Source organism: Saccostrea echinata, unplaced genomic scaffold, assembly GCF_033153115.1.
Source record: "Saccostrea echinata isolate AGI-Se365-2 ecotype Australia unplaced genomic scaffold, CSIRO_AGI_Sech_v1 ptg000057l, whole genome shotgun sequence".
Lineage (NCBI taxonomy): Eukaryota > Metazoa > Mollusca > Bivalvia > Ostreida > Ostreidae > Saccostrea > Saccostrea echinata.
In genome coordinates this window covers 6,686,579-6,702,101 of record NW_026889806.1, presented here as the reverse complement: position 1 = coordinate 6,702,101, position 15,523 = coordinate 6,686,579, and the positions used below count along the sequence as shown (strand labels likewise).

Sequence of the window (15,523 nt, the reverse complement as noted above, 5' to 3'; positions counted from 1 at the left end):
TGTTGTGTGTTGGTATTAACAATATATCAGAACGGTTCCCATGAACTGAAATCCTGTACCCTAGTCTTTTGGGGTAAAAGTGTGAATATGGTTCATATTAGAAACCAAGTTCACTGAACATTACACCGATATAGAGTACATAAAATTTGTCTAATCCATCACGCACTGGGAGACATTTATAGTGTCGGAATAGGCAGGGTGTCGGATTGCAGAGTGTTAAAAACATATGTAAAAGCAAAATGGAAATTTAAAACAAGGGTCGGAATTCACAGTGCAAGGGATCGTACGTGTGTCGAATTAGACTGCTTTCTTCACACGTGCTAACATATGCCCAGGTTGCAGGGTGTCAAAAAGAAGCATTGCATTACATTACATGTAAGGTGTTAAGCTATGTCCTATTATTTTTTTTTTTTTAATTCAGCTATATTTGATTTGTTTTGCTCAAAAATTTCACATGACTGGTAACCTACCGGTACATGTATTAGAAGTCGGTCATTTTTCGTCTAAATTATTTTTGAAGAGTTATCTGTCCTTGATGAAATTAAGAAAATCTGAAAGTGCTTCCGTGAAATGGTTCATTTTATTTCTTTTAATAAAGTCGTGTCTTATGCAAATATTTTAAAGAGATTTGTATGAAATTTAAATTTTTACAATATCTCAATAATACAAGGCTCTACCCATGGACTTCAAAGTCAAATTTAAGGTGCTATTAACCGATCAGTAAACAAAATTTTGTAATTTTCCGATAGATGACTATCATTTTAGATAACACTTTCAAATGATACTGTACTACGATTTTTTTTTCAAAAGACTTGCAGCCATTTTCACAATTATCTACAATATAATGTTCGTTACAAAAGTATACCTCAGATCCATCTTTTTCACAAATTTAAAAATATTCTTTAGTTACCTCATATTTCAACTTTTTATTAACTAAGATCCCAACAGGAGTCTTAATTCCCGAGAAACACTTTTGTTCAAAGAGTAATATATTTCTAAGTAAACACATTTGCAGAGATAGGGGGAAATGAATGAATATGAGTGAAAATTGAAGGGAAAAAAGTCCTCTTTTTGCAAAAAGCGCAAAACCTTTAAGATTTTACACTCTATATATGTCTACATAACTCTGGTATGTTATGACTGGTAGCCAGGGGCTATAAATGTAGGACTTGGTAGTGGTCTTGTACACGTGGCAAATTTATAATACACATTGAGAGACATAATTAAAGGATTTCTAAATGAGAAATTTATTAAAATTCTTTTAAAATACTCTAAAATATTTTTTATAGAAATCAATAGATTATTTTCAAATAAAAATATGCAACTGATAAAAATTACAATAATAAAATGTTTTCGTATTATCGACTGGGAGTTGTGGCGTGCTCCTGTAATCCAGCTACTTGGAGGTCAGAGTTGGTGGACGAGTTGAGGGCGGGAGTCCTGCTCTCCGGCGACCTATGTCGATCGGGCGTCCGCACTAAGCATGGCATCAATATGGTCACCTCGGGGGAGCCCAGGGTGTCCAGGTTGTCTAAGGAGGGACGTAACGGCCTAGGGTGGAAACACAGCAGGCAGAAGTCCCCGTGTTCTGCAGTAGTGGGATCGCGCCCGTGAATAGGCACCGGTTGGCAGCCCGTCCAAAATAATCGGACCCAACTCTTTTGTTGTTGTTGTTTAAAATTAGGATTAATATATTATGAATAAAAAAATGTATATATAATAAAAAATAGATCTGCTCTTTAAAAAAAAAAAAGTGGCCCATGTGCCAGAACGCTCACTTCAGTCACTTTGGCCCTACTGTTCAGCGTACTAAGATTTCTTTTCCAGGCAAATAAATACGACTCTGTTCAAAACAATGCAAAATTTTTTTATTGCCTTAAATGACACCATCCTATACCTAGGGTGGGGTGGGGGCATGATTTTTATACTACCAGTGGATACTTCTACATTAATATTATTCATCCTGGCTTTGTTGTTCTTAAGGACTTTTAAAGATTTTCCCCTGTATAGCACTACCTCAGAAAGTTTTCACCCAGGTGTCGTTCTTTTCTGATCCAGTGGCTCTTTACCCCCACCTCATCTCCCGGACGTGGGGACAATTTAGAATCTATACTTCCTAAGAAAACTTCCACACAAGTTTCAGCTTCTCTGGTCCAGTAATTACTGAGAAGTTTAAATGATCCCACCTAGTCTTGTCTTTTCTAGATTATCTCCCCTTGAAAGACGGGTTTACTATTTATTTTAGCAATTCAGAATCCTATTTAAACAGGGATGCTTTGTGCCAACTTTGGTTAAAAATGGCCCATGGAACTTAAGATGATTAAAGTGTGAAGAGTTTATAGACTGAAGGACAGACAATGGGTAGTCAGAAAAGCTCCCCTGAACTATTTCAGAAGGCTTATCAATCAATCAATCATAAATAACCAATCAGGTCCTAAACTAAGGATCAGAATGTGTTACTTTAATCTTATCCCAAGCCCTGACAATATTGCAAGATGATTTAAACATTTTTATTTAACAAGGCACATACCATCATTTTTGAAAAGGAGGATTAAAATTAAGAACTATATAATTGGTATATAGCCAGGCAAATTAGAGACAAAATTTTTGTACTTTTTTTTTTTCCAAATATTTGAATAGTATGTAATAGTTTTGCTATGTTTAAAATGTACCTTTCTTGAATGCAAAATAATGATTTTGTATTATTGTATGGTCAAAAAAAAAAAAAAAAAAAAAAATTCTGGCTGTCCAAAACTTCCAAATTTCTGAGAATGCTACCAGAGAATCAATACATGTACAATATTTTTGCAGTAAGAAGACACTATGCCATACTGAAGAAAAATATCAATGATTTCTGTGGATGTTTAAAAAAAAATAAGGGGTTTAGGAGTGCATACACAGTTTACACAATTATGTAGTGTAGATCAATTATAACTTAATATAAAGTTTCAATAGGAGAATGTAAATTCTTTCAGGTTTATTATGAACATATAAACATAACAGCATGTTACCAAGAATTGTCTTATCTTAGTCTATATACATAATGTTGCATGAATTACTGAATTTAAATGAAATCAATTATATAATATCAAGCATCTAAACCTTCAAGCTTTATTGGATTTGATCACATCTCAAACCATAGTTACATTTTAAAAGTTTTTTATTGCCCTTCCCCGAGTGAGGCACACAGCCAGAGCAATGCTATTGTGTAAAATTTGTCATAGCAGTGTACATGTATGAGTTGACTGTCAATAAAGTTTACTTGACCTGAGTCTCCTTTGTTTAAAATGGGCACACATGTACCTCAAGAACTCAAAACAAAAACTCAGTGATATTTTAGTTTTATGTAGCTAAGATACACTGCTTACAGAAAAAATTACATTAATGCAAGTTGCTTTTTAGCTCAGAATGCAATAGACTAAATACAATAACTAGTACAAGTGCTGTGAAAATGGCAAATGCAGTATAAAACATTCTAGTTAAAAATTAGCAGACAGAAAATTTAAGAAACAATGATGGTAAAGTTTAACTAATAAATATATATACACACGAAATTACAAATACATGTGTATCTAAAGAACAATTTACATGTACAAATAAATTCATAGTATTGAAACCCAAAATATGCATCAAATTCCTACATACAATAGATCCCCACAAGGTCAGGGTCAAAGTTCACTGATGACTGTATGATCCCTGACAGACTTCAAGATAGCAGGATTTATAGTAATCAGACTAAAACTGTTGGAGGAGAAGCCTTTTGAAAGACTTTTACAGAAATTTTTATTTTCAATAACCATGGCAAAACTGTTCATTAAAATCATTAAAGATAATACGAATTATGTATCATAGTGTAGTTTAAGATGTGCATTCCAAATTGTATCAAAATCACACCAAAAGTGTGGGAGAAATAGAGTTTTTGAAAGTATTTCACAGAAAATTCTATGTAGGTAACCATGGCAACACAAATTACCAAAATAAAAAAAAACAATAAACAGAATTATATAACTTAGTGTGATCTTCTTGTGTGCCAAATTAGATTGAAATAAGACAAAAACTGTATGAGGAGTAGCATTTCGAAAGTATTTCACAGAAATTTATATTTCAGTAACCATGGCAACACCATTCATTGAAATCAAAATCTGATACAGAATTATTAATCTTACTGAGGTTTACAGACAGACAGATGACGGACACCTTACTACTGCATAAACTTTTCTGGTCTTTGACCAGTAAAGCTAATGAACTTTGTCAGTGGTCCCATGGCCACAAGTGGACTCAGGAACACTGACGTAGTGATACTAAAAATACTATTTTGTATTATGTTTTCAATAGCTGCCCTTTATAATCTGAACACAACAAATGTCCAGATCTGTTCCCTCTACAATCTATAACAAGTCTAACTTCTGTCCAGCAGAATTATAATGAGGACTGTTATAAGCAAGGCTTTACAGTAAAATGATCTAATACAGTTATAAATATGAAGTGATTGTAAAATGTCAAAACAAAGCTTTTTTAAATATTCTCATTATAATCTACTGGTATTAAAAAGATCACTTAAAAAAACAGAGTTAAACTTACTCCAATACACAGATCTTCAAGACAAGTATACCAGTGCTTAGATTATCATTTAAATTTCTAAAGAGAAAAATTAAAGTTCAAAATGTAAAACCACCGTTTTTATTATTGAAATTAAAATTTAAATACACATTTGAACCAGTAAATTATCTATGACCAACACTGCACATCATGTCAAAATTTACAGGAACCAGCTGCATGTACTGTAAGCAGTAATGAGAAATGTGACAGGTCAGACCAGGATTCTAACCTAGGTCCCCTTAATGACTAGTCTGGTGCTCTACCAAGCCACCGCAGGTGATCCAACCTGTCAGGTCGGACCAGGATTCTAACCTAGGTCCCCCTAATGACTAGTCTGGTGCTCTACTAAGCCACTGCGGGTGATCGAACCGGTCTGACCAGTACAATTTAATGAAGTCTTACAACTCTAATATATATACATAAATGTGTTTCTTCTACAGCAAGTCTGAGTTTACAATGCCTTGACTAAGTTTCTGCTGCTTTGATGTAATTTTTTAGTAAATGCTGTCTTCCTAAAGACACTTCCATTTATTCATATTTCTTTCTTCATTCTCTAAATTGTCAGTGCAAACAATTATTCTATCAGATTGTATCAATCTAAAATTTTTACAACCTCTGTTATTCCAGGAATATTAACTTTCTGAACACTGTTGTTTGATGTTTCTACAGGTGTAGATTATTTCTGTTTGATGTCCGGAGGCTTTGGTTCATTCCTTCTCTCCGACACATCTCCCTAACAAAAGTCCCTCCCTGATTACAGGAGCTGTGGATGATCCCCCTCCCTGATTACAGGATCTGTGGATGATCCCCCTCCCTGAGTCTATTTTACTAGGACATTTTCTTTCTGAGGTCATTTAAGCTGCTTAGTGGGTGTATATTCCAAGGTAAAGCTAGCTAAAAATGAGAAAAAAACAATTAAACAACTACATAGTTAATCCAAAGCTCTTCTAAAAATAAAAACGAAATCCAACATAGAGGTGGAGATCAAACCCAGATAATAATAAAGAATTTTTTTGTCTAATTTAAACATAATAAAACATAAACATATTATATCATTTAATCTAATATACATAATGTACTTGTATATGAGTTTAAAAAAACTCTTTTAAAATATTTTCATCAAAACAATTCAAAATCACACATGAATGGAATTTTTTTAAAAATTTTCTTTAAAATAAACAAGAGGCCCAAGGGCCTTAACAGTCACCCGAGTATAATACAACAATTTAGAAGTTAAATACACTGATAGTTGAAGCTTTGTTGCCCTAAAGCAAGAGAAGTAGGAAGATCAGGATCAACAAAATAATTAGTCTAGTATTCAGTATCAACTCATAAATTAAGTTCTAATCTGTCCCCCACTTAACACTATGCAGACTATTAACAAACTATCAGTGCTTCTGTACTATTTATAAACCCATATTAAGACCTCTAGCATTGACCTCTCTTATAGTCTTTGAAGAACTTTTAAAAAGATAAGTTATTTTTGTCTCATTTTTATTTATCTATTACTTACAGGTCTACCTGTTTATTAAAACTAAGAAAGTACTTTTTTAATTATACAATAAACATTCTTGCATAATTATCTTATTCTATTAACCTTTCAAATATTTATTTACAGTGATTAATTATCAAAGGTGAATGGAAAAGGGGAATAACTTCTCTCAGTAGAATACAAATTAATAGAGCCCTGCCCAGGACCAGAATGCTTAGACCAATGGTCCAGATGTTTAAAAATCTGGTAGAAATACACTTACTCATATCATTTAAACTTTTACTCAGTTTGCTTCCAATATGCCCAGAAGCAGAGAAGAATTTCACAGGTACAATGCATTTTCACTACAGATTCAACAAAGCCTTACCCTAACACCAGAACCCAAGACCAAGGGTCAAGAAATTTACAAATTTGGAAGAGTTACCCTCATCATCATAACTATGGACTTCAAAGAATTAACACTTTTCCACTATATTATCAAAGCCCCCCCCCCCCCCCCCCCCCCCTCGTTATGCCAGAACCCCTGACCCTAGGACCACAAGATTTAAAAATTCTGTTCGAAGCTCCCATTTTCATCATAGCTAAGCAATTTATTTATCAGCTCAACACTAAGGAGCAGACAGGATTAATTAATGATTAATAGAATTAATGCTTTTTCACTATATAATCAATAGAGCCCCCCCTCCTCAAGAACCCCAAAAACTGAGGCCATATATTTAAAAAAAATTGGAAGAGGCATCCTTGTCTATCATAATCATGCACTTAGTTTGTTTATATAATCTCCAGTAGCAGAAAAGAAGATTTTCAAAGAATCAATGCATTTTCACTATATAATCTATAGAGCCCCGCCCTAACACCAGAACCCCTGACCCTGGGGCCATGAAATTCACAATTTTTGAAAAGGCATCCTTATGCATCATAACGATGCACTTAGTTTGTTTAAATAATACCCAGGAGCAGAGAAGAAGATTTTCGAAGAATTAAAGCATTTTCACTATATAATCAATAGAGCCCCGCCTTAACACCAGAACCCCTGACCCTGGGGCCGAGAAATTCACAATTTTTGAAAAGGCATCCTTATGCATCATAACCATGTACTTAGTTTGTTTAAATAATACCCAGGAGCAGAGAAGAAGATTTTCAAAGAATTAAAGCATTTTCACTATATAATCAATAGAGCCCCGCCCTAACACAAGAACCCCTGACCCTGGGGCCATGAATTTCACAATTTTGGAAGAGGCACTCTTGCTCATCATAACTATGTACTTAGTTTCTTTATTTAATACCCAGGAGCAGAGAAGAAGATTTTCAAAGAAATAACGCATTTTCACTGGTAGAGGGCTCCATGCTTATTACAATGATGCCAACAGTTTGACTGCTTGATGTCCAGGAGTAAAGAAGAAGATTTTTAAAGATTGCATTATTTTTGGTGGTTTTAGCCCCACCCCTCAGGCCCCAGGGGGGCAGGGACCATGAAATTCACAATATTTGTTCCCCTTCATCCATAGATGCTATATACCAAATTTGGTTGAAATTGGTTGAGCGGTTCCAGAGATGAAGCTAAAAATGTTCAAAAGTTTACAACCGACGAACGACGTACGACGACGGACAAAAACGGATAGCAATAGGTCACCTGAGTTTACTCAGGTGACCTAAAAAAGCTTAATCACAGCCAAGAACACATTATGTTCCTTTATAGTACAATTGTCAAAGACCTTTAATGTTAAGAAGTAAAATGTTTTGTTGTCATTACATCTTAGGTGAGGTTAAATTAATGACCAACAGACATCAGTCAGTTATATAAGACTTTTTCCTGAATGCAAAAAGAAAAAACGAGAGAAACAAGAGGCCCAAGGGCCTTAACGGTCACCTGAGTATAATACAACAATTTAGAAATTAAATACACTGATAGATGAAGCATTGTTGCCCTAAAGCAAGAGAAGTAGGAAGATCAGGATCAACAAAATAATTAGTCTGGTATTCAGTATCAACTCATAAATTAAGTTCTAATCTGTCCCCCACTTAACACTATCACCATGGAGACTATTAACAAACTGTTAGTGCTTCTGTACTATTTTTAAACCCATATTGAGACCTCTAGCATTGACCTCTCTTATGGTCTTAGAAGAACTTTTAATAAGATAAGTTATTTTTGTCTCATTTTTATTTATCTATTACTTACAGGTCTACCTGATTATTAAAACTAAGAAAGTACTTTTTTAATTATACGATAAACAATCTTGCATAATTATCTTACTCTATTAACCTTTCAAATACATTATTTACAGTGATTAATTATCAAAGGTGAATGGAAAAGGGGAATAACTTCTTTCAGTAGAATACAAATTAATAGAGCCCTGCCCAGAATGCTTAGACGAATGGTCCAGATGTTTAAAAATCTGGTAGAAATACGCTTACTCATATCATTTAAACTTTTACTCAGTTTGCTTCCGATATGCCCAGAAGCAGAGAAGAATTTCACAGGTACAATGCATTTTCACTACAGATTCAACAAAGCCTTACCCTAACACCAGAACCCAAGACCAAGGGTCAAGAAATTTACAAATTTGGAAGAGTTACCCTCATCACCATAACTATGGACTTCAAAGAATTAACACTTTTCCACTATATTATCAAAAGCCCCCCCCCCCCCCCCCATTATGCCAGAACCCCTGACCCTTAGGACCACAAGATTTAAAAATTCTGTTCGAAGCTCCCATTTTCATCATAGTTAAGCAATTTATTTATCAGCTCAACACTAAGGAGCAGACAGGATTAATTAATAGAATTAATGCTTTTTCACTATATAATCAATAGACCCCCCCCCTCCTCAAGAACCCCAAAAACTGAGGCCATATATTTAAAAATTTTGGAAGTGGCATCCTTGTCTATCATAATCATGCACTTAGTTTGTTTAAATAATCTCCAGTAGCAGAGAAGAAGATTTTCAAAGAATCAATGCAATTTCACTATATAATCAATAGAGCCCCGCCCTAACACCAGAACCCCTGACCCTGGGGCCATGAAATTCACAATTTTTGAAAAGGCATCCTTATGCATCATAACGATGCACTTAGTTTGTTTAAATAATACCCAGGAGCAGAGAAGAAGATTTTCGAAGAATTAAAGCATTTTCACTATATAATCAATAGAGCCCCGCCCTAACACCAGAACCCCTGACCCAGGGGCCATGGCTTTCATAATTCTGGAAGACGCCCACCTCCTCATCATAACTATGTACTTAGTTTATCATCTTAATGCCCAGGAGCAGAGGAGAAGATTTTCAAAGAATCAATGCATTTTCACTATATAGTTGATAGAGCCCCGCCCTAACACCAGAACCCCTGACCCTGGGGCCATGAAATTCACAATTTTGGAAGAAGTACTCTTGCTCATTATAACTATGTACTTAGTTACTTTATTAAATATCCAGAAGCAGAGAAGAAGATTTTCAAAGAATTAATGGATTTTCACTATATAATCAATAGAGCCCCGCCCTAACACCAGAACCCCTGACCCAGGGGCCATGAAATTCACAATTTTTGAAAAGGCACTTTTGCTCATCATAACTATATACTTAGTTACTTTATTTAATACCCAGGAGCAAAGAAGAAGATTTTCAAAGAATTAATGCTTTTTCACTATATAATTTATAGAGCCCCGCCCTAACACCAGAACCCCTGACCCTGGGGCCATGAATTTCACAATTTTCGAAGAGGCACTCTTACTCATCATAACTATGTACTTAGTAACTTTATTTAATACCCAGGAGCAGAGAAGAAGATTTTCAAAGAAATAATGCACTTTCACTATATGATCTATATAGCCCCACCCTGGGGCCAGAACCCCTGACCCTGGGGCCATGAATTTCACAATTTTGGTAGAGGGCTCAATGCTTATTACAATGATGCCAACAGTTTGACTGCTTGATGTCCAGGAGTAAAGAAGAAGATTTTTAAAGATTGCATTATTTTTGGTGGTTTTAGCCCCACCCCTCAGGCCCCAGGGGGGCAGGGACCATGAAATTCACAATTTTTGTTCCCCTTCACCCATAGATGCTATATACCAAATTTGATTGAAATTGGTTGAGCGGTTCTAGAGAAGAAGTTAAAAATGTTCAAAAGTTAATGCACGACGGACGACGCACGACGCACGTCGCACGACGACGGACGAAAACAGATAGCAATAGGTCACCTGAGTGACTCAGGTGACCTAAAAAAAAATTGGGGAAGATTCAACATTCACAACAAAGACTTATGTATTTGTTATCTGAAAATTATTCCAAGTACTTTTGATTGGTGAACAAATACATACCTTGGTAAGAATTAAAGCATGAATGTGTGCTGAACAAATATTAACTTCTCGTCGTGATTTTTTTTATTTTTCTTTCTTTGAGCCTCTTACTAACACTGGAACCTATGTCTACAGAGCCTTTTTAAACACCTGAAGCTACATTGTCTTCAAACACCAGCAGAACTTACCCTTGCGAGGACACTAGGACTTATATTGTCATCATCGTCTGAGTCATCAGTCTTGTCATCAGAGACAGAGGAAGATGATTCCTACTCCAGCAGAACTTACCCTTGCGAGGACACTAGGACTTATACTGTTGTCATCATCTGAGTCATCAGTCTCATCGTCGGAGACAGAGGAAGATGATTCGTAGTCCGGTTTCTTTTTGGGTGCGACTCTTCTCTTCTGACTAGACTGAATAAGAAAACAGTTACACTGGGAATAATTAAAATATCTTTAATGATCAACATTTGAATTTTATGTTACCATCTAGAGTAATACATCACTGTCTTTAACCATGGTTTTTACAAAATTGTTATGTCTGATTACCTTAACTACTATTTTTTCTTTAGGTCTGTTTACTCTGACAATGTTTTTTTTTAACATGTTTGTTAGCAGTGACAACAATTTTGTTTTAAATTTCTGGTTAAATTGACAACACTGTATGGTTACCTTGACAACACTGTATGGTTACCTTGACAATACTGTATAGTTACCTTGACAACACTGTATAGTTACCTTGATGACTTTTTTATTTCCTTTAACTTCTTTATCATTTGGAAAAGACGGCAAGTAACCCTTCCTCTTTTTGGGTTTGCTGACATCATTTGGAAAAGACGGCGAGGGGCCCTTCCTCTTTTTGGGTTTGCCGACATCATTTGGAAAAGACGGCGAGGGGCCCTTCCTCTTTTTGGGTTTGCTGATATCATTTAGAAAAGACGGTGAGGGGCCCTTCCTCTTTTTGGGTTTGCTGATATCATTTGGAAAAGACGGCGAGGGGCCCTTCCTCTTTTTGGGTTTGCTGATATCATTTGGAGAAGATGGCAAGGAGTCTTTCCTCTTCTTGGTTTTGCTGGCCTGAAATGAAGACAGTAGAATCTGATTTTACAATCATAAAATTTCTTTGCTTAAAACCAAATTTATATCAAAGTATAGGAATTATTTAGTTTCACTCAAAATTGGACAAGAATCCTGTGATGTTGACCATGATTACCAAAGACAGGCTTCGTGTGTAATGCAATATTTTATATACTGATTTTTGGCATTTTGAGATTAGGGCCTTCCAGGTAAACACAAAAATTGCTCCCTTCTGGCATTTTGAGATTAGTGCCTTCCAGGTTAACACAAAAATTGCCCCCTTTTCTCAGGTAACTGTAAAACACTTGGGGTATAAAAGATTGACAAGTCAATTCTGATGTTGGAAATGAAAATGTTTAAGAACTAAAGTAATAAAATGAAAGAGAAATCACTCAATGCTGCTACCTTGGTTTGTGTCCCTTTGGTTGTCTCCATTCTGGACTTAAGGACGGTTGCTCTATAGACCCTCATCTTTGCGGCTTTTGTAGCATGGCTCTGTCTCTTGACCTTCATGGTTGAATCACCTGTAAATGTTTATACTCTTAAAGACTTCAATATTTTTCTATTCTAATTATACAAGACACATTTACCAGTAAACTACAATTACATGTCGTATAATACTGAGATTTTTTCACCTCAGAGATGGAAATTAAGTAACAAAGTCAATAATTGCAGCCGTTCAACATCCCCATTCTTAATTTAAAAAAGGTACATTTTCCCCATTGAATGTTTTAATTTTGCTAATAGTCATTTCTCCCAAAACTTAAAGAAAATATAATTAGATATATAATAACTATAAACTTGATCCTTACATTCCTCTGTATTGTAGAACAAAAATTTAGTGTTTATACCAAAGACCAGATACTTATTATATCATGATTTGAAAGGATAATGTTTATCCCAAATTTCCCAAAAGATTGCCATTTTCCCAATCTTTATGGCCCCGGCCCCTGTCTGAAACAGTGGTATGAGAGCTCTGCTTTTGATGTAATTTATTGTAAATTTAAACATATTTTTCCAGTATTGTTATTTAACATTGAAGCTTATCTTTAATCAGTAATCAAAATCTCATTTGATTTTGAGTGATAATGGATTATTCATAAGTTTTTGTAACTCATATTACATGTTACTTTTTTTCTAAAATGTCTTTTATGGCATGTCGTATAGTAGTGAGATCTTAAAATTAATGTCATAGCAGTTATGTAATCAGGTATGGAAGCAATGCAAAATCCATAGGCGCAACATCCGTGCGATATGTGGGGTTTTGGGATATCACAGGAGTTGATCAGCAAAGTCAATCCTTCCATTCTTACAAAGCTACTATCTTTTGAACACTTTGTTCCTAGGCAATCCCCAGCAGCATCTAAAAAAAACATTTTGGTCTCTTTTGGGCATTTTCCAGTCTGCACACATAATTTTTCAATAGCTCAATGCTCCAAGGTGTTCAATGACGTTGCCATTTTTGGCTTTGTTTTTACACTTTGATCATTTATAATTAGTGATGAAACAGTCATAACCCCTCCAATTTAATTCAGAATTTCACCAAATGACATTTCATGAATATTGTAGGGATGGTTGAAATATCATAAATCTCCGTGCTACAACAGTACAATTTTTAATTTCAAAAAATTGTCTATTTTATGTAAACATGCGAAAAAAGTGGCACGCTTCGTGAAGCATGTTTTATCTAAATAATGTAGCTGTTTATTTTTTTTATTTAAATTCGAATTCCTGTGAGCAGGGCGAAAGGGGCGAAAATTTCCCCATATACAGTACTTTTCAAGGTTTAAATCATCATGCTCAGGTACTCTCCATAAAGTACTACTGTACAGACTCACAAAACAAGCCATGCTCAGGTACTCTCCATAAAGTACAGACTCATAAATCAAGTCCTGCTCAGGTACTCCCAATAAAGTACAGACTCACAAACCGAGTCATGCTCAGGTACTCTCCATTAAGTAAAGACTCGCATGAGTCACACTCTGGTACTCTCCATAAAGTACAGACTCACAAAACGAGTCATGCTCAGGTACTCTCACAGTCTAACTGGAGTAAATATCCACACTGATGAGTCATGCTCAGGTACTCTCACAGTCTAACTGGAGTAAATATCCACACTGATGAGTCATGCTCAGGTACTCTCACTGGAGTAAATATCCACACTGATGAGTCATGCTCAGGTACTCTCACTGGAGTAAATATCCACACTGATGAGTCATGCTCAGGTACTCTCACTGGAGTAAATATCCACACTGATGAGTCATGCTCAGGTACTCTCACTGGAGTAAATATCCACACTGATGAGTCATGCTCAGGTACTCTCACTGGAGTAAATATCCACACTGATGAGTCATGCTCAGGTACTCTTGCTGGAGTTCAAGCCCACACAATGAGTCAGTGCCTTTTCCATGTTATGGACAATCAGATTTCTGCTCTTAGGAACCTGAGATGAGGTCTGCTCCCTGGCCAAGGGTCTTCTCTAAACAGGTGGTGGCCCTATTAAACATTGGCCAGAAACTTAATAGGAAAACTAGATGCTGATATAGCTCCATCAACGGCCCTACAAGGGATGGCAGACTCTAATGACTACTCTTCTGATGGGGAATCAGGAAAAGACTTACCGTTAGATGAACACTCTATTTCTTGTCTATCCCCTAATTCACTGGTCAATAAATGCTCTCTTTCTTGTGTAATCCCTGATTCACTGGTCGATAAATGCTCTCTTTCTTGTGTAATCCCTAATTCACTGGTAGGTAAACGCTCTCTTTCTTGTGTAATCCCTAATTCACTGGTAGGTAAACCTTCTCTTTCTTGTGTAGTCCCTAATTCACTGGTAGGTAAACGCTCTCTTTCTTGTGTAATCCCTAATTCACTGGTAGGTAAACCTTCTCTTTCTTGTGTAGTCCCTAATTCACTGGTAGGTAAACGCTCTCTTTCTTGTGTAATCCCTAATTCACTGGTAGGTAAACCTTCTCTTTCTTGTGTAGTCCCTAATTCACTGGTAGGTAAACGCTCTCTTTCTTGTGTAATCCCTAATTCACTGGTAGGTAAACCTTCTCTTTCTTGTGTAGTCCCTAATTCACTGGTAGGTAAACGCTCTCTTTCTTGTGTAATCCCTAATTCACTGGTAGGTAAACGCTCTCTTTCTTGTGTAATCCCTAATTCACTGGTAGGTAAACCTTCTCTTTCTTGTGTAGTCCCTAATTCACTGGTAGATAAATGCTCTTTTTCTTGTGTTTCTTGTGTAGTCCCTAATTCATTCGTAGATAAACGCCCTCTACTTTGTCTCTTCCTTAGTTTGTCTTTTAGGCGTTTTGCTCGGTCTGTAAATTTTCTCCTTCTCTTTTTCTTTGTCATCTATAAAACAAAGGAAAAAAATACATGTACTGAATTTCCTATAAATGAATGGCAAAAATTTAATTAATTTAAAAGCAATGAATTATTCATTTTTTGAAAGATGTCATCTCATACCTACAGGGGAGTGTGCATATTTTGAAAAATTGCTTTCATGTAACATTGCAGTCATGAGACTACACTGTTTAAAAAAAGAAAAAAACATGGCCGTAGTAGTTTCCAAGCCCCTCCCAATAATAATTTCCACATTTAGTATTCTATAGAAAACAAAGCTACTTTACTGACCTGATGTGCCCCCTTAATAATTGTGTATGATGTCCTTTTCCGCTTGTCAAGGAATTTTTGCTTGGTAGAGCACACCCAACATTGCCCAAACTTTGGCTATCTCCCCCTCTCCCAAATTTATTTCCAAATATGATATTCAATAGAAAACAAACCTACTTGGCTGATGTGCCCCCCTAATGATTAGGTATAATGACTTTTCAAGGAATTTTTGCTTGAACATGTTGATACAATGTAGCATGAACTTTGTCCTCTCCTCCCTGCGACTGAAATCGCTTCCTATGGGCTTGATTTTCAGTATTCCTTTGCTTATGTTTACATTTTTTTAACTCCCTGTCTTGTCTGCAAATATGATTTCGATTTCAAAATCCCTGTTTTATCTTTTGGGTAAGTTACAATTAAAGAGCCACTTCAGCACTTCTATGA

The 15,523-nt window shown here is 35.7% G+C and overlaps 1 protein-coding gene across 1 annotated transcript; it reads right to left on the bottom strand.

Moving 5' to 3' along the window:
- Positions 1 to 3,329: 3,329 nt before the first annotated feature.
- Positions 3,330 to 14,818, bottom strand: LOC133174094 (caldesmon-like). The gene is made up of 5 exons (XM_061309136.1): positions 14,083 to 14,818; positions 11,867 to 11,985; positions 11,123 to 11,461; positions 10,673 to 10,798; positions 3,330 to 5,493 (listed from the first exon to the last, which is right to left on the bottom strand). Exons 1-5 carry the CDS (start codon positions 14,816 to 14,818, stop codon positions 5,428 to 5,430), a joined length of 1,386 nt encoding a protein of 461 aa, XP_061165120.1. The 3' UTR covers positions 3,330 to 5,427.
- Positions 14,819 to 15,523: the final 705 nt, after the last annotated feature.